The sequence below is a fragment of the Molossus molossus genome, unplaced genomic scaffold, assembly GCF_014108415.1.
Source record: "Molossus molossus isolate mMolMol1 unplaced genomic scaffold, mMolMol1.p scaffold_m16_p_4, whole genome shotgun sequence".
NCBI lineage: Eukaryota > Metazoa > Chordata > Mammalia > Chiroptera > Molossidae > Molossus > Molossus molossus.
In genome coordinates, this window is record NW_023425377.1 from 17,056,171 (window position 1) to 17,075,570 (window position 19,400).

Consider the following 19,400-nt stretch of genomic DNA (forward strand, 5'->3'; position numbering starts at 1 on the left):
AAAACCAATTGGAAGACAGTCACGGACACGGTAGGGGTCCTGAGAGAGTTCCTGGGGTCTCACCTAGTTCTGCTTGCCCCATTTAGTTTCAGAAGAATGGACGAGACCCGGATGCCACCAAACACAAGCTCATGGAGATCGCCAATTATGTTGATAAGGTGAGACCAGGTGTGTACTTTGTGGGAAAGGTGCCAGCACCTCAGAGGACAGATGACATGGCACCTGAGCTGACATGTGAGGGCCTGGCCGTGTCTGAGAGGGAAGAGCAGTGCCACAGAGGCTCGGGTGATCGTCACCAAGCTCAACTATGTGACCTTAGCCAAGTGACTCCTTTTCTTTGGCTTGATTTTTTTTTTTTTTTTTGTATTGTTTCAATTTACAAAATAGAGGGGTTGGTCCAAACCGATGGCATTGGATTGTTTTTATTTTTCTGGTGGAATCCGTTTTTAAAATGAATTTATGCCACTGTCCATGCAGAGTAAGCCCTGACATTGTTTATATTTTTCTTTTTGTAATGCAAGTGCCTGGCCTAAGCTTTGCTGGCCAGGCCTTCATTACAGAGAGGCACCCACTTCAAAGTGGGCCGTCTTTGCCAGCGCGGGACTAGGCAAAGAGCCGCCGCCTCTCTCCACGGAGGCGCCTGTGTTTCCGAGATCTCGGTTGATTTCAGTAAGTGACCATTTGGGCTACATGGTATTTTTTTTTCTTTCTTTTCCTGTGCTTTAAATTCCCACTCTATGTTTTAAATTCACCAATAAAGAGAGTACTCAAAAACCTGGGTCCTCACCCTTCACCCCAATAAAAGCAGAACCCAGGCCCATTCTCTCTCTCCTCCCCCTCCCCTGTCCCCAGCCCCACCTCGCTGTGTGGCCCCAGGTGTGCTGTGTAATTTCTGTGTCTGGTAAGTAAGAAACCTGTATCTTTTCAGTTTCCTAATGGTTGTTGCTGAAGGGAATCTTGCCATCATAATAAGAACCACAGGAGTGGTCCAGCTACATATATAACACTGGTAATTAATAGGCTGAGACCAGTACAAAACAATCTGATATAAAAGCCAGATGAGACAGACCGCTCTAAGCCAAGGCAGGAGTGAGGACTCAGCATTGTCCTCTGACCCCTTCCCTTCATCCCTGCAGTGGCTCCAGGGAGCTGAGGACATAGAGGGGCTCAGCGTAAGGACGCTTGAAGGTTCTTTAAGTTCCTTTCTGGTACAAGGCCCAGGAGCTCTCTGACTTAGGAGAGAATGGAGGTAGGTCAGGAAGGGACAAGGACAGAATCTTAAAAGTTAGGGAGTGGGTGGTTTTGGCACCATCGCTGACCTGTTTCTGAAGTTACTTCCTGTCTCAGAAAGACCATGCAGATGGTTAACTTTCCTAGGGCAGGCTCTTTAAACACGCTCTTAGGAAGCCAAATTCTTGAATTTTGCTAGAACAGGGCTACTGGGACGTGGAAATACTGTGTTTTAAAATATTTTTTTTGTATTCGTTATAGTGCAAAATGCAGCAGAACAGGCAGTCTAGCCTCGTGTAGTTTTGAAGTGCAGATTTTCATGTTTGGGGTCACAGTTCTCTGAGACTCTAATAACATTTGTTGTTCCATTTCAGGCCACTCCCATATCTTCTGAAGCTCTAACTCTGGGCCTGTTAGGGACGCGGGGATCCCAGGTCAAAGGGAGAAATCATTTTTTACCTAAACACTGGAATATAAAGAAGAGAACTTAAATATTTTCTAGGGATTTACAAGCCAATTTGGCAGTTTTCTGACCTCATCAGGTGGGAAAGTCTATGCCGTATGTTTTTGTTCTGCCTGAGATGGCTCTGGAAATTCAGTCAGTGGTCAAGGGTGAAAGTCAGACGCTGGCATTTCCTGGAAGGAAGGACTCCAGGGACACAGTCCAGTCATCTCTAGGCCTCAGCTCACTCAACAATAACATCTGAATGATCCTACAACCCAAACACTCCACATCTGGGGAAACACTGAGCTTGTTTCCCCGGGAGGGGAGACAGGAGGCAGACTCTGTTATCACCCAGCGGCATCTATTGTTCTATCGGCCGGCAGGTGGGAGACTTGGCTGGGTCTCCCCTTTGAGAACTGTCCAGCTGGCCTGGGTGACAGAACCGAGGGTGCTGATGAAGAGTGGAAGGTGAAGAGAGCGTGAGCAAAGCGCAGTCCGTCCTCGAAGCCCAGCCTGGCTCGCTGGGCCGCTCTGGAGCATCCCTGGTTCTCTCCTCAGCAGCTGACGCTCGTCATTCCTTGCTGGAAGGCTGACCCACTTTCCCAGGCTTGCTGACCCAGCTACTTGAACTGAACTGTTGTTGAACTAAAACCTGGAATGAACTGCACTCATTTGCTGAATCATGAACCCCATCCCAAATGTTTTTCCTTAACTGTGAAAAAAAGCCACGTTTGAGTCCTTAAAAAGCTTCCCCTAGCGAAGCAAGTTCAGATTAGAATCCAGACTTCTATTTTCTGTAATGATTGACCTGGCACGAAACAGGAACAATCAAAATTTCCATTGAGATCAACTGATGTTTTGCTAAATCTGGGGCCCATCTTCTCCCCCAGTTTCTTGGAGGCAAGTGGTTCGGATGGATGTGGATGTGTCCACACTGAAGCAGTGGGGGGCCTTGCATAGGCTCTGAGACCTGATCGTTTTTGGCTGTGACTCTGGCTCCACCCTTTTCCTGCTGAGACTTTGGGCAAAGGACTTAACTCTCAGCCTCAGAGCTTAGTACAAGGAAAGTGCTCCAATTGTTATTTTTAGTTCCAGCAGTACCTGCCCAAGGTCATTCAAAGTTGGATTAAATGGTATCTCCTTGCTTATGTGACCTAGATTGACATGCAACTTTTGTTTTTAAGTCACTGCCTCAGTAGGGTCTAGGGTATGCCAGTCAAAGAATTTCTTACTCTCATGCCTTCTAATAGTTAGCTTTAAAGAAAGCTCTCATTCTGTTATATGTATATGGCATGAAAGATACAGTATATCATAAAAGTTAGATATGTTACAGCCTGAAGGATCCCGAGAGTCAGGTCTCATTTATAGAATTTCCAAATCTTTGGGTTGGACAGAAAACCCTGATGATTAGTTGGGGCCCTCGCAGTCTAATGCCTGTAGCCTGTTTACAGTATCCTTGACGAAACACCTCCAGTGATGGTGAAGGAAACTTTTGAAAGGAAGCATATCTATCATTTACACACAGGTACTTCCAAAATGAGTGGAGAAATCTTACAGCAAAATATCCATATACACTTGGGTATATCCGCACAGTGGGATACTATTTAACCACCTGGGATTTATAAGCTCCTCCCTAGCTCTGACAGATGAAGATGATGCTGTGGCTTTTCTCTTTCACTGATCAGTTTTACCGATCCTTCAACATCCGGATTGCTCTCGTGGGCTTGGAAGTGTGGACTCACGGGGATATGTGTGAAGTTACAGAGAACCCGTACTCTACCCTCTGGTCATTTCTTCGTTGGAGGCGCAAGCTGCTGCGTCAGAAGAAGCATGACAATGCACAGTTAATCACGTAAATAGCCTTTTTCCGTATGCGTTGGCTTGGCTGTAGGGCCCCTGCCCACAGTGTGCGTGCTGTCTGCCCCTCATTCCTGATGCCGAGTGTTGGCTACACCAGGCCACCCTGACTCTGGTCCAGACATGTGCTCTGCACCTGGCACGTGCTGGGAAATATTAAAAAGCCTAAGAGTCATAACAATCCCAAGAAGTATTTGCAATCTAGAGGGGAAAATTAGACCTACACATACTCAGCTGAGCGTCTGAAACACTTGGGTGTGTTTTGGGTCACAGGCAGCTTTGAAACAGACTTTCTGACGGGCTCATCTTCATCCCATTGCTTTGTTCTAGTCCAGAGTTAATCTCCCGAAGCAGGCCTGTTGGGGGGGGGGGGTCCCTGGGTTGTCCTTCACTGTGGTCACGGCCCTAGAGAGTCAAAGTAGCAGGTCGAGTAGGAACTGTACTTGGTGGGAGGGGGATGTTGAGGGGGATGAGGGTTTTGTTGGAGTTTCTTCCATCACAGAGACAACAAGAGAAGACACTGATGGGAGGCATGTGACAGTCCCCTGGGAGTGATTATCTGGTGTTTATTGTGTTGACTTTTAAAGGTATTCTGAGGCAGTTCAAACAGAAGGCGCTTATATAATAAAACCATTGTTTGTCGGTTGCCTAAATACCTTTCTGATTCCACAATCATGTAAACCTTTGTTTACTCTTTCTAAAAGGCCTGGCCCATCCCATTGGTTGTAAAATATAATTCTCCAGTGTCCTTGCTAAGTGGTTTGTCACTTCCGTTTTGGTTTCCTTTTTAAGTCATGAACTGTTTAAAAGTTATTATAAGTTATTTAGAAAATTTTAAACAAGAGCTTATTTAAAATTTCTTTCTTTCTTTTTTTTTTTTTAATTTTAAAAATAATTACCCCCCCTTCCCCAGGAAATAGCTGTACCAAAAGCCTGGGCAATGAGTACATTCACCTAGGAAGAGTCTGGTTACCAGGACTTTGGGCTTGAACTTGGAAGCCTGGTATCCTGCTTTGGGCAAGACCTTGAATCTAGGTTTCCAGTTGGACATCCTCAGAGCCACTGTCTAATTTTCCAAAATAACCAGTAGGACCTCATGTGTATTTGCACATATTTTGCATATTCCTTTGCATATTGTTTCTCTGAAGAAGAGTTTGCCTGGATTTCATCAGACATTTATTAAGCACCCACTATGTTTCAGAGTCCATGCTAAGTGCTAGTGATCCCAAAAGAAGTCAGAGGGTCTCAGCTGTCAAAGACAGCAGGGCCTAGATAAGAAGACAGCAGGGAGATACAGAGGCAACACACGATGAGTTTCCGCGTAGATCCTTTAAACGAATGACATGTTTGTGGCATGCATGGAAACACCGGGTTTTAGTAATTTCTTGGCCCCTGCCCTGGATTTATACAGCTGAGAGGGGCCTGGATGAACCGGGGGAATGGAGCTTGGCTGTTGGCAGATTAGGGTCACAATTGCAAAACAAAAGCAGAAACAGGTCATTCTTGCACCCAGCTGCACTTCGTGAGACACATCTGTTTCCTTGGCCCCCGAGTGCTGTAGGGATGAAGCATCGGCCCCTGACAGCTGCTGCCCTGAATTGCCCCCACCCATCCCCCATGCACACACCCCAGAGCGAGGGATGCAGCATGGGACCCGGCAGCTGGCAGAAGTGGGCATGATTCACTTCAGCATCAGTCCCTGTGCCATTCTCCCCCACCCCTCCCTCTGGCCTTTTCCTGTGAAGCAGGAATGGGATGCAGCTTTGCAAGCCCCGCCCTTTTCCTTCCAGGGGCCGGGGCCGTGGGCATATTGTGGGACAGTGACCTTTCACTCTGTTTTTCTAGAGCAGTGAGAGAGTAGGTGAGAGGAAGCCAGAGGTGTGGCAACCGGAGAACCGTACAGTTGGCCTGTAATAGCAGGACCTCTCCCTTGGGAATGATCTGCGAGTGTCAGAGGGGCCAAGGGACACCATGATGGCCACCTGCTCCTGGGCTCTGTCAGTCCCCTCCCTAGTCACCTTCTCTCCTTCCCTTCTGCAGGGGCGTGTCCTTCCATGGCATCACCATCGGCCTGGCCCCCCTCATGGCCATGTGCTCCGTGTACCAGTCTGGAGGAGTCAACATGGTGAGTCTCAGCTGAGACGCTGATGTTGCAGACGGCGGGGAACTGCCTCACGACACAGCAGGCTGATTCATCAAAAATAACTTGATACTCATTATTGCAGAAAAACAAAAAGCTTTGACACCACAAAGAGCAGTTGTTTAAAATGAAGTCAGTAAGTGATAAAGGATGGAGGCACCCAGGGGTGAATTGCTTGTAGTTTATCCCCAATTTTCAAGCTGGGAAAATCCGAAGTAGTCACATTAATACATCACTAGGTCTTTCATATATTCCAAACCAGGGGAATAGTAAGATAAGAGATGAATTTTTGTTTTTATTCGCGGTTTTATGTTATGTATGTCATTATGAAACAAGAGCCTGTTTGGAAGTCATAGGAAATTACTGCCTTCTGAAATCCTCCCTTTGCCACTGCTTACTAAATGACTTTGTTCTTTTCTGACCTGTGAAATCGATGTCAAGCAGCCTGCTGTCACCTGTTTGTCCATCCATCCAGTCCGTTGTATCGGCAGGTGCCGCATGTAGTTAAAAACACGGGTTTTTATCCAGCCGCGAGGCTTGGCCAAAGAAAAGGCAGGGTTGGGTTGGGGACAGCCGTCTTCTTGACCTGAACTCTCTCCCTGTGCAGGACCACTCTGAGAATTCCATCGGCGTGGCTGCCACCATGGCCCACGAGATGGGCCACAACTTTGGCATGAGCCACGATTCTGCAGATTGTTGCCCAGCCAGTGCGGCTGACGGTGGGTGCATCATGGCAGCCGCCACCGGGTGAGTGGAGCAGAAAGGGGACGACGGGGCAGAGGGCCGAGCACGCAAGGCCATGCGACCCCGTGCCCCTCCGAGCTGGCCCCGGGGACCCTCTGTTAGACCTTGGGGAGAAGTGACCTTTTGATAACAGAAATGGGAAGAGGACAGAGAAAGCGAACACGTGCAAGGAGCACTCGGTTTCCAGCAGGCGGCTTGGTGCTGCTGAAACCCTAGATAGACCGAATTTCTGTCTTAGGTCTTCGGCTGCAAAATTAGCCTGACCACGTGTCTTTTTCTCTTCACGAGTTTTTTATGAGGATCCATGTTGATAACAGTCCCAGTTCTTAGTCCCTGCACTCCAAGGGGGTTGGACAAGTGCGGTTACTTCCCAGGCTTGATGGAAGGCGCTGCTGTAGCCTCCGATCAAGGGGAAGAAAGAGGAGCGTCCGTGCACCCCACGGCGACCCCTCCGGGAATTCACAGGCCGCGTTTACCACGAGGAACAGGGACCAGGCAGCTGCTTCTGCCCGTAGTGGTGAGGGTTTTTTAAACCAGAGCCCTTAAGAGAATTCTGGAGTTTATTCAGAGGACTTTTAGTGTCTGGATTCACTCAGCAGAGAGCATTGGGTTCTCCCAGGACCTGAGTCACCCCTCGGAAGGCATCACGGTGGGACCTCGTGCTTATGCTCCTTAAAGAAACGGTGTGTCAGTGTCTCCAGGAGGAAATGCAGCTTCCTGGGAGCCCCAGTGGCCAGTGTCTTTCCCATCCCTTCTCAGCTGTGACACCCAGAAGAGGATGTCGACATGCAGGCTGTAGCTCCAAGGGTCATGCTCCTGCCCCGTGAGCTCCTGGTTAGGCCCACCTCTCTCTTTCCCGATCTAAACAGCATATTTGTAGACGAACAGCGCAGAGTAAGATGAATCACGACTCCAATTTGGTTTTAAGCGTCTTATACATTTTAGTGGTTTAACACTTAGTAACAAATCCCTTGTGATCTACCTGATAAGAAACCCTCTAGTGTTTAACTTTTAGTTGGTTTAGAGAATTGGGGTCAGGATGATTTTTCATGTATAGATCCAAATGGTAGTACTGACCTGCTACCAGGGAATGTGTGACGTTTAATTCTTTTTCCCAACAGTGGGACCCGGGACCTTTCATACCTGTGTGGTAAAGACTGTGCATTTGTGAGTTGGCTGGTTGAATTTGGAGCAGGGCCTGTGTCCTTAGTACAGGGATCAGATCACTGGCCCAACAAAAAAATTAAATCCATGATCATGGCCCTTTTTGTCCTGGTCCCCCCCAAATCTGTAATATCAGCTTCAGGAAGAGTTTGGGTTAGCTGGTATTTTATTCAGCTCAAAGTCTCAAGACATCTATTGTAACCTTCATAACCTTTTATGTATTGCAACCCCTTCATGCATTAGGCAGAAATTGCTGCTTCTGATACTCAGATACTTCCTCTGTGCAGAAGGAGGGAACAACGTTATGGGGTGGTTAATATTTCTTAATTCTTAGAAAGAATTACAAGTTAATATATCGGTTTTGTTCCAAGGGGGCAGAAGGTATGTGTAGGGGATGACCGGGGGTCTGGGTTCATCTGGGTGCAGTTAGCTCTTCTCGCTGCTGGGTGCTCAGACTCCCAACTAACTCCCACCTTATTCTCTTGTAGGCATCCTTTCCCCAAAGTGTTCAACGGGTGCAACAGGAGGGAACTGGACAGGTATTTGCAGTCCGGCGGCGGAATGTGTCTCTCAAACATGCCAGACACCAGGACGCTGTACGGAGGCCAGAGATGTGGAAATGGGTACCTGGAAGATGGGGAAGAGTGTGACTGTGGGGAGGAGGAGGTAAGGTGTCAAGGTGGGACTAAGGTCAAAGAGAATGCGATTGAAAAACCTCTTAGTCGTGTGCTTTTCCTGTAATATCACAAACAATACCTGGAGAGTAAGCCTTAACCCTGGACCATTTCTGAAGACTCTCCCCAGTTTGAGCTTGACACTGTTTGCGTCCAAGTCGGGGTGGAGTTCTTCCTGTGAGCGTCCGATCTGGCCAGAAACCACAGTCGGCACCAGTGGAATGACAGATGGCTTTCTTGGCCTTCCCGCTGCCCCGAGTTTGTTCTGGAGGCCATGCGGCCGGATATATGAACTTGAATCTGGGCCTTATGAGGATGCTTAAAATAATAAGCTCACGCTGTTTAGCGTGGAGAAGAGATGATTGAAAGAGGAAGTCGAGAACACGGTCAACCCTGAAAAGGGCTGCTAAGAGGAAGGAGGCGCAAGCTGTTCTGATCTTCAGAACGATTGTGGTGGGCACATAGCAGAGCGGTGCCACTTGTAACGGATGCCAGTTGCTCTGCAAAAAGCGGAACCGGGTAGTTTCATCTCTGTTTAAGGATGAAAACATGTACCTGAACATATGAAAACAATTTGGGGGAGAATTCACGAGTACCAGTTAGCTATGGGGGTGAGATCTAGGGTCTGTATATGTGGGAAAGACTATTTGATGTTATAACCTCTATGGTTTCATTTGATTTTTTTTTTCAATGTCAGCACGTAACTTTTATAATAAAACAAGACCCAGTTAAAGGCTCTGCCACCCCCGCTACCATGAGTTCAGAACGATTGGCCCAGACCCTTCAGAAAGGAGGGTGTTGTATTATTACAGGGCCCCCCATGGGGTGGAGGAGCAGCCTTTGAGAGGGGTCAGCTGGTTGGCTTATATTTGGAGCAGCTGCTGATTCTACAGATATTTACTGAGTGTGGGGTGCTATGTTGGGTGCTAGGACTCGGGTAAATAAGCAAAATAGATGTGGTCCCTGTCCTTGTGGAGCATAGAGTATAATGGGGGGGCGCACATTGACTAGATAGGTGCAAAAGTATATAAACACAATTCATGGTAAATGCTAGGAGTATATGTTGTATACGGGGAGAGCTAGGGGCACAGGAAGGGAATGCACATTTCGGCTCGGGAGGAACTGTGCCTCCAGGTGGGAAGAGACATGATGCGTTAGAAGGAAGGAACACGGGACTGCCTGGAGCCCAGGATGGTGAGAGATGAACGGAAGGGAAGTGTTCTTATTCCTTCTCTTAGGGAAGATGGGTGGGTGGGTATCTCTAGTCACGCAGTGGCATGTGTCTCTCCGATATGCTAGACCTGGACAGTTATGGTTGTGATATGGTTAAGAAGCAGGAGGTGGGTCCCAGGCAGACATGGCCTGAATTCTGCTCCGACACTTGCCAGGTGTGTGCCTCAAACGGCCATCGGACTTGTCCGAGCCACAGTCTCCCCGTCTGTGAAACGGAATAACCTTGCCTCGCAGGCTGTGATGGTCCTGCGTATGGAGAGTGACACATCGTCAAGACATGTTTGTGGCTAGGCCTGGGACTGTACTTGGAGTGTTAGAAGGCACTGGCCATCTTGTCATCCTTTTAAATCTCCTGCTGCCTGTCAGCAAATCGGGACCAGTAGGGCCAGAAGGGAGAGAGGAGAACATGGAAGCTTAGAGACCGTCCGGCCTGGAAGGCCCAGGCTGGGCGGGTTGAGGAGGAGCAGCAGGTGCTGAGCGATCTGAAGAAGCAGGCCAGGGGCTGACAGACTGCGTTCAAGGTTGCTGCGGATGCCTTGCTCCCGATGGCCTCTGTCTGTGGGGCAGTAAGGCCGGGGTGGGGGGCGGGGGAGGGGGGCAGCGCAGAAGACAGAGCCTCGGGGTCTTCTATTGGGGACGATAAAAACAAAGCACAGAATTTTCATATAGTGCGATGCTGTCCTGAAAATCATGTTTTGGAAGAATACGTGATTATAAGATGTGTGCATGTTATGTTAGAAAGCAGCTTGGATACTACAATATTGGAAAATCAGTGTATATCTCTATATGTGTAAAGGAAAATTCCTGGAAAGATATCCACAGTCAGAATGGAGTTGGGTCTTAGTTATGTTGTTACTGATGATTGTGTGCATATATAAATATATATATATTTTTTTCCTACAATAAATACACATTACCTTAGCGATTAAGCTATAAAGTGACTTTTTGGCAAAGGCCTCCTGGGTAGCTGGGCTCCATGACCTGTGGGGCAGGCTGGGGAGCTGGGAGAGGCAGGATGGCCCTGAGCCGCCCAGATTCCTGTCTCCCCGTCCTGCTGCCCCAGAGGCTCACGCCCTCTCCCACTGCCTCCCCAGGAATGTGACAACCCCTGCTGCAATGCCTCTAACTGCACCCTGAGAGAGGGCGCGGAGTGTGCCCACGGCTCCTGCTGTCACCGCTGCAAGGTGAGTGGCCCTTTCCCTGCCCAGGGTGCTGACCTAGCAGGACTGCTCTGGAAGGGTGGACAGGACGCACCCTCCATCTTGGGCTGAGAGGGCCTCAACATTGCAGAAACATGGAGCTGGGACCCCTGGAACACATAATGAGCACACATGAAGTGGGCATACATGTAACCTTCAGGGGGAAATGTGTACATTTATAATTTAGATGTGTATGTGTGAATAGGTCTGTATATTTGCATATGTGAGTTTATAATATATGCGTGTGTGTGTGTGTGTGTGTGTGTATCCGGGTGTATATATTAGTGGGCCTGTTTTGTTTTTTTTTGCCATTTACTCACCATGAGGCTTTGGAGACGTTGTTTAACCTCATCGGCCTCAGGTTTCATAATCTGTAAAACAGGGATCATTGTGTTACATAAAACTATCATTAAAACGAAATGAAGTAATATTTGTACTAGGCACTTGAGCGGGTGCTCCCTACAAGTGGCCGTTATTACTGAAGCACTTAGTGAACTGTAAATTGTTGCATAAATATTATTTCTTTCCTACTTCTTATGGAGAGGAAGTGAGTTAGCATTTGTGAAAACACCTGGAGAACTCAAAGTCACTGTTCATATGGGAGGGTTGATGACGGATTGAACTAATGAGGTCATCGTAAGAAATAATGGTAATGGTAATTCTGTCCAACAAGAGCGATGCTCATGAGCCCAGTCTGGGAGGCTTGAGGACAGGCAGGAGATTGATGTTTTCCCCTCTTCCCCTCGGCTCAGCTCCTGGCCCCTGGCACGTTGTGCCGCCAGCAGGCCCGGCAGTGCGACCTCCCCGAGTTCTGCACGGGCAAGTCTCCCCACTGTCCCACCAACTTCTACCAGATGGATGGCACCCCCTGCGAGGGTGGCCAGGCCTACTGCTACAATGGCATGTGCCTCACCTACCAGGAGCAGTGCCGGCAGCTGTGGGGTCCCGGTAAGTGAGCTGGGTGAGCAGCCCTCCTCCCGCCACCTCTGCTGAGCGTAGAATCTTGGCTTCAAAACAGCATCTCCAGATGCTACCCTTGGGCCGGGTAGACTTCAGGGAGAGGCAGTGGACCGTGATCCTTCCAGTTCCTTGATGCTGTGAGTTCTCAGAGCAGGTGAATGGATAAGAATAATCCCAAAGAGAAGTGGGCAGAGGATGGAGACAGAAAAGAAAATGCAAGTGGCCCTTAGCTACGAGAAGATGTTTTACCCTCACTCATATTAAGTGAAAGCAAATTATAACTACCATAAGATGGGACTTTTCATATATGAGATTGGCAGAGACTGAAGAGTTAATATAATGTAATAGGAGTAGTAGTGATAATAATAACAATACTGTAATGACCATAACAAGAACAATAATAATATAGTGATGTGGAGAGTGTGGGGAGACAGATAGGTACAGCCCCTATGGAGGGCATTTGGAGATATGTAAATTTTAAGTACACGAGTCACTGGATCCTTCCATTCTGCTATTTAGGAATGTACTTGAACATGTATGTGAAGATAAATTTACAAGGACAATCACTGCGGCATTGTTAGTTGTAGCAATAACATCTGTATAGGAAGCAGTTAAATTAATTCTGGTACCTCCATGCAGTGTAACACAGTGCAGCTGAATAGAAGGAGGCAGCCCAGTACGCACTGCATCGAACCATCTCCCACAGTGAGTTGAGTGAACAGTGCAAGATGCAGAACAGCAAGTAGAACATGCTGTCATTCTTTATGAGATACATCATTGCTAAAAGATACACAAGAATTATACCTAGAAGATATATAGTTATCTGTAGAAGATACCTTGTTAATTGTGATTACTTCTCCGGGGTGTGGGGAAGTAGGACCTGGAATGGCTAGTTAGAGAAAGTCCCAAGATGTACCTTTTTTCTTTAAAATTTTGCACATGTATTACCTGTTTTTAAAAACCCTGAGAAAGGTCAGGGCTTCTCTACTAGAGAGAAGATTTAATATACAAACCCACAGATATGAAACCTCAGTGAAGAATAAAGAACTGATATAAAAGCTGTTTCTATGAGTAGGAATGGAATAACCTGCTAGGGCATACAGGAAGAAAAGGCTGGGTATTCTCTCCCAAAAAGCTTCTTAACCTTGATACATTACCAAGGACTAGCTTTGCCCTTTGGAGGCTTCTGACTTCCACCCAAGCTGGTTACTGTACTGATGAATGTTTCTTGCCCACTCAGGAGCCCGGCCTGCTCCTGATCTCTGCTTCGAGAAGGTGAATGTGGCAGGGGACACCTTCGGAAACTGTGGGAAGGACATGAATGGGGAATACAAGAAGTGCAGCATGAGGTGATGACCGTAGGGCAGACCCTCTGAGACGAGGGGTAGCAAGCCCATCCCTGTTACGTCCTCACCCCTCACTCCCCCAGCTCAGCAGCTTGGCTCATCCTGGAGCTGGGCCTTCCAACAAATGGTTCGGAGTCAGTCATCTCCTCGGGACTATTGTTGGACGGTGCCCCCTTCAGCCCAAGGAAATCAGGGGGAGGGTGTGGATGGCACTGCTTCTTAGAAAGCTGATCCGACTTCCTTTTGGGACCTTCTTACAGTAGCCAGGGAATCAGCCTTCTTGCAGGGTGCTAATTATACCCTCATCTGAATAGCTCACCATCCATTAACTCATTCATTCATTCATTTCAACCACCCCTCCACCTACCCATCTACCCAACCATGTGTTCACCTGTCCACTGTTCTTTAGGGGATTTGCCATGTGCCAGATACTATGCTGAGTATATAGGACTTTTAATTAACAGTGTGATAATGGACATGATCTTAGTGGGCGGAGGTGGTTTCCCAAAGGAAGTTATGCATGAGCTGAGGTCTGGACAAATTGTTAGTTGAATAGGGTGGGGAATGGTGATGGTACATGGGAGAGTGTCCCAGGCAGAGATGAGAAGACAAAAACTGGTGGTCAGAAGAATCGATAGTTTAATGTAAAGTACGATGTTGGGGTGCAATGGAGAAAGGGCTGCTTGGAAATGAGGCTGGATAGTTAAGCAGGGACCAGGTCATAAAGGTCCTGAGTGCATGGGTGAGAGAGTGTGGACTTTAGCTTGAGAGCAACTTGGAAATTAGATTCCAGGGGGGAAGCAGGGAGATCCGTTTCCTGGTGTCCAGATAAGAGGGGAGGAGGATGTGAATTAGGGTCAATACATGGAGGATTAATAGGACTTAAAAGTTACTTGAACCCGAGAGTGAGGACGAACAGGGAGTCTGGGATGACACCAGGCTTCTGGTTGCAGCACCTGGGTGCACGGGGTGCAAGGACTGTATGGGGCAGGTCGCTCAGTTCAGACCGTCGTCCTTGCAGTAAAGAGGACTCCCTAAGGCCATCTCTCTGGCCTGGATCTGCTTGGGGTCAGGGATCCTGTTTCCTTCTCTTTATCTAAGTCCATGTGGGGGGGGTCTCTCCTGGTGGGTCCCTAGAGCATGCTCATTGCCCATTTGCCCATTCCCCAGGCTTGGAAGCCTGCTGTCCTGGTCAAGAAAAACAAAGCTTTGTGGTGCCCCAGTTCTCCCTCTGTCTCTGATTCCACCTCCTTTTCTCCCTCTCTCGGGCCCAGAGATGCCAAGTGTGGGAAGATCCAGTGTCAGAGTTCTGAGGCCCGGCCCCTGGAGTCCAACGCGGTGCCCATCGACACCACCATCATCATGAACGGGAGGCAGTTCCGATGTCGGGGCACCCACGTCTACCGAAGTCCCGAGGAGGAGGGTGACATGCTGGACCCAGGCCTGGTGATGACCGGAACCAAGTGTGGCTACAACCACGTGAGTCCCTTCCCCCAGCTTCGCTCGGGCTGGGCTGCAAGGGCAGTGACCGAGAAGCGTGAACTCCGGAGGGAGGATGTCTGGGCTCAGATCCCAGCTGGCCCAGCATCACGGCACCTGGCTGGGCAGCTATTATCACTATCACTTTTGCTCTCATCATTAATATCATGAATTAAGAGATGGACTGGACCAGGAGTCAGGGAAGCCTGGGGAAAACAGTGGTGCCCATCTCAGAGTTAACTCTGAGAATGAAATGATAACAAACAAACAAACATATGAAGCACTTGGTATAGCACCCGGCACAGGGTAGACTGCTGTCACCATCAACATTATTTTTAATATAATATTAAAACTAGTGCATATTAATATACAACTAAGTAACTAACATATAATAATATAGGATGTAATAACACATATTTATTATATTATTAGGTATAATGCTTTAGCAATATACTTAATTTGCTGTTTTCTCACTAATCATAAAAGTAATAGTGGAGCCCTGGCTGGTTTGGCTCAGCGGTTAGAGCGTCAGCCTGCGGTCCAGAGAGACCCGGGTTCGGTTCCCAGTAGGGGCGCGTGCCTTGGTTGCAGTTTGTCCCCGGCCCTGGTGCAGGTGGCAGCCACTCAATGTGTCCCTTTCGTGTCGATGTTTCTCTCTCTCTCTCTCCCTCCCACTCTATCTGAACAGAAAATGGAGGAACGTCCTCGGGTGAGGATAAAAAAACAAAAACAAAAAAAAGCAATAGTGGAATTTCGTTAACTACTGTCCAGTCCTTGGCGTTTTTTGGTTTCCAAATTTCCGCTCTAAGAATAACCTGCAGCGGGCTGCCTTTTTGAGTCCCCTCTGTTCTAGGTGCAAAGCCCCAGTCTTCTGATCGTTAAGCAGCGAGTGAGTCCCTTTGGTTGTGCTGACAGTTCGGTTTCTCCTGACTACAGATTTGCTTCGAGGGGCAGTGCAGGAACACCTCCTTCTTTGAAACAGAAGGCTGTGGGAAGAAGTGCAATGGCCACGGGGTACGTGTGCTCAGGGTTCTGGGGATCCTCGGCTAGTGTCGGGGTGCAGGCCCTGTGGGAGGCTGGAGCTCTCCAGGGTGCTGATGCCTCCGCTGGCCCTTGCTGCAGGTCTGCAACAACAATCAGAACTGCCACTGCTTCTCGGGCTGGGCCCCGCCCTTCTGTGACACAGCCGGCTTTGGGGGCAGCATTGACAGCGGGCCCATGCCCCCCGAGGGTGAGTGCCCGGCCTACCTGGGGCCTCTGCCCACCATCGTAAGGAGATGTTGTCACCATGGGGGCAGGGGGCATGTTGCAGAGGGATAATGCATCAGCTTCAGCATCCTGATTTTGTAAATGAGGGAACGAGAAAGAGGGGCCAAGTGGGAGGAGCAGGTGGGGCTCAGCTCCGTTGCCCTTCCTGTGTGTTTTCTACTGAGGGGAGTGAACCCTCTTAGAGAGAGAAAGAGATTACGACACATGGTAGGTTATTGAATGATAACCTACCCCTGTTGGGCATGGGGTGGGGTGGTAACCAGTCCTCCTCAGCCACTTAAAGACAGTCGTGAACCCAGGGCATGGAGAACCGGAAAAATTTACTAGACATCTCAAGGATTCTAGCCCTTTGGTTTCCGAGCTTTTAAAAAAAATGTTTTTATTACAATTTTTGAGTTAAAATAAGTAATACCCATTAAGTGCAAATCAGACATCCGGTGAAGAATCAGGCCACGTGGCTGGGAACCGCCGCGGGAGCCCAGGTGGCTTCTCGGTCTCACCGGGGCTCTGTGTCTGGAAGGCATAGGTCCCGTGGTGGCCGGAGTGTTCTCGGCCCTGTTCGTGCTGGCCGTGCTCGTGCTGATGTACCACTGCTGCAGGCAGGACAGCAGGCTGGGCCAGCTCAAGCCCTTTGCCCTGCCCTCCAAGCTGAGGCAACACTTCAGGTATGATGGGGTGCCATGGAGGACTGGGGGTGTCTAGTCTCTTGAGTCCCATATTAACTTACACTTGTCCTGGGAGGGGATTTTAAATCCCAGGTCCTTCTGAATCGACGCCTAAGGGGGATTAGTTGATGGCTGATGGCATCCTTGGGTCCCCTTGGGGGAGAACGGTCTTAAAGGGGTGAAGAGAAGACACTGCGGAAAACTCCGCCTTGAATAAGGCCATCTCTTTTTTCCTGGGAGTTCTCCACTGGCCACATATGTCTTCATACCTCAGGAGCTGGGGTTCAGGAGGACCGCCCTCAGTTTCTGCAGAGCAGACTTGGGGGAAAATGGGCTATTTACTGGCTGTGCTTGGATCAGAGGGAACTCTGGCACTGACCCTCAACGGTCGCCCCATTCCTTGTCGTTAGTTGTCCCTTCAGGGTGTCTCAGAGCAGTGGAACTGGCCACGCCAACCCAACGTTCAAGTTGCAGACACCCCAGGGCAAGCGAAAGGTAAGGGCTTTGCACCTTGAACTTTGCTACTTTTCCTTCGTCCTCAGGACCCCCTGGGATTTTCCTAAGAGCCTCTGTGGCCAAGAGATTGATAATAAAGCCACTTTCTCGGCATGAGAGACATTCACCTCATTCTGATATCCCCCAGTGGTTGCATCTGACTTCTGGGATCGCAGGGATTTAACAAGTCACCCCGATCTCCCTCGGCCTCTGGTCATCTCACAAGGGCACCCCTGAGTTTTTAAGTGCATTGAGGGTTCCTTTGTCTTAGACATTCCTTGTCTTATGCATACAGGTGACCAACACCCCTGAAACTCCACGGAAGCCCTCCCAGCCTCCTCCGCGGCCCCCTCCAGGCTATCTGCATGGCGGGTCCCCACCCGAGCCACTGTCAGCACACCTCACCAGGGCTCTCAGGAGCTCCCCAGGGGCTGGATCCCCAGTAGAGAGGAAGGAGTCATCCAGGAGGCCTCCCCCAAGCCGGCCAATGCCCCCTGCACCAAATTGCATACTCTCCCAGGTAAGTGGATACTCAGCAACCTTGGGCTGGGGATATTGAGGCCACCAGCAAGGGAGTGTCCAGGGCTGAGCCTGAGCCAGCTGCCCCTCCTGCACGCTGGTATTACAGACGAAGCGCAGAGTGTGGGGCATGTACGCCCAGCCCCTGAGCTGCAGAGGAGTTCTGCCCTGGTTGGCCTATTTTATGACAAGCCACTGCCCACCTTCCTCCCCAAATTAACTTCTTTCAGTTCCCCGTGGTCTTCTCTTCTCCAGGTCTTTGTAAACGCTGTTTCCTCTGCCTGCTACACTTTCTTCCTTTCCAATGCCCAGCTCCTCTGCATCCCCAGCTCTTCTCTCAGATGCCACCGCTCCCTAGAAGCCCCCTGGAGCCCCTGAAGCCCGAGTGTGGTGGCCCCGCACTTCTCAGTAATTGCCCCACCAGACTACCTGCCGGTGTCTACTAGTCAGGAGGTCTGATGGCGGATGTACTGTGATGCCTTGCTCCCTGGGGCCAGGCAGGGGCAGGGGCTTTGGGGGTGTGAGAGGGGTCTGGGTCGGACCCCGCCACTGGGGCTCTTGGGAAGCGGAGCAGCCCCGCCCAGCTGCCTGTTCACCGCGTGTCTGAGCTCCGACGGCTCCTACTGTACCTTCTGGCAGAAGTTCCCGCAGCAGACACAGAAGTTTCCAGGGCGGTAGCCGGCCTCGTGCCCGCCGGGGTCGAACTGTGTTTGGGTGTGACCCTGCCGTGGAGCGGGGATTTGCTTACTTTCCTCCTGGGACTGCTTTTCTTGGGCACCGTCCAGAGGGCTCCCCGGGGGCCCAGCCTGTCTCTGAACCTAAGGACTGGTGTTGGCGCCAGTCCCTGAGGGCCCCTGGGACGTGGGCAGTGTCACAGTTTGGCAGAGCCAAGCACACCAGGTTTGGCTCTCTGATAAGGTGAAGCTCCTGCTTTCTCACTCGGCTCATCTGGGGCAGGGGTGGGTCATCTGGGGCAGGGGTGGGTCATCTGGGGCAGGGGTGGCTCATCTGGGGCAGGGGTGGGTCATCTGGGGCAAGGGTGGCTCATCTGGGGCAGGGGTGGCTCATCTGGGGCAGGGGTGGCTCATCTGGGGCAGGGGTGGGTCATCTGGGGCAGGGGTGGCTCATCTGGGGCAGGGGTGGGACGGAAAAGCTGTGCAGAAGGGCTGGAGAGACTGGGGGGAGGGGGAGGAAAAGCACCAGAGGAAAGCGGAGGTGAGTGCGTGAGTCGGCTCGGGCAGCCACACCTACGCACAGACTGAGGGGCCTGAACAACAGAAATGTATGTCCTCGGTCTGGAGGCTACAGTCCAAGGGCAGGGTGTCAGTGGGTGTGGTTTCGTCCAGGGCCTTCTCGGCTGCGCCCTGGTCTTCGTGCGGTCGGTCCTTCCTTAGGCATGTGCGCCCTGTGTCTCCCTGTGTCCAGATTTCCTCTTCAAAGGACCCCAGATTGGACTCGAGCCTCGTTTTTAACTTGCTCACCTCTTTAAAGGCCCTGTCTTCAAAGACAGTCTCATTCTGAGGGACCGGGCGTTGGGGCTACAACAGAAGGATTTGAGGGGGCACAGTTCAGCCCACAACAGGGGGAGGAGAGAGGGAGCAAGAGGGGAGAGAGCACAAGGGTGTGAAAGGAGACAGGTGCGGGAAGAGAGGCGGAGAGGGCTGTCTGATCGCCCTTGTTCCTGAAACACCCACCCTGGAGGCTTGTTGAACGACAGCGTGTGAGCCTCTCCCGAGGCACTGAGCAGAGGGTTGGGGTAGGGGCACACCAGGGGTGGGGGCGTTGTCACTTTAAATAAGGTGCTCAGGGAAGGCCTTAATGAGAAAGTAATCCAAAAGCAGAGAGGAAGGAATTCCTGTTCATTGTGCACCCCCATAGCCAACCGGTCAGTCTAAACTTTTATTTTTATTTGCACAGGTAATACACCTATATGCTCTTATTGAAAAAAAATTACGTGTTCGTCTGGGGGAACACCCTCCCC

General features: G+C 50.0%; 1 protein-coding gene and 1 long non-coding RNA gene across 3 annotated transcripts in view; one reads left to right on the forward strand and one right to left on the reverse strand.

Annotated features, from left to right (window-relative positions):
• Positions 1–19,400, forward strand: part of ADAM19 (ADAM metallopeptidase domain 19) — a 76,260-nt gene that overhangs the window by 52,100 nt on the left and 4,760 nt on the right. Inside the window, exons 8-21 of the mRNA XM_036282297.1 lie at positions 87–158; positions 3,361–3,527; positions 5,573–5,657; positions 6,280–6,419; positions 8,069–8,246; positions 10,582–10,671; positions 11,439–11,634; positions 12,887–12,995; positions 14,267–14,471; positions 15,408–15,485; positions 15,594–15,702; positions 16,261–16,405; positions 16,816–16,900; positions 17,196–17,420. Coding sequence (XP_036138190.1) covers positions 87–158; positions 3,361–3,527; positions 5,573–5,657; positions 6,280–6,419; positions 8,069–8,246; positions 10,582–10,671; positions 11,439–11,634; positions 12,887–12,995; positions 14,267–14,471; positions 15,408–15,485; positions 15,594–15,702; positions 16,261–16,405; positions 16,816–16,900; positions 17,196–17,420 — 1,884 coding nt within the window. The remainder of the gene's footprint in view (positions 1–86; positions 159–3,360; positions 3,528–5,572; positions 5,658–6,279; positions 6,420–8,068; positions 8,247–10,581; positions 10,672–11,438; positions 11,635–12,886; positions 12,996–14,266; positions 14,472–15,407; positions 15,486–15,593; positions 15,703–16,260; positions 16,406–16,815; positions 16,901–17,195; positions 17,421–19,400) is intronic.
• LOC118644008 lies at positions 11,610–18,258 on the reverse strand. Of its 2 annotated transcripts, none has more exons than XR_004962041.1 (3): positions 18,049–18,258; positions 12,804–12,950; positions 11,610–11,781 (listed from the first exon to the last, which is right to left on the reverse strand). It is a non-coding gene; the product is annotated as an uncharacterized LOC118644008 (long non-coding RNA). The 2 variants fall into 2 exon arrangements; XR_004962042.1 differs by having other exon boundaries at positions 11,610–11,790.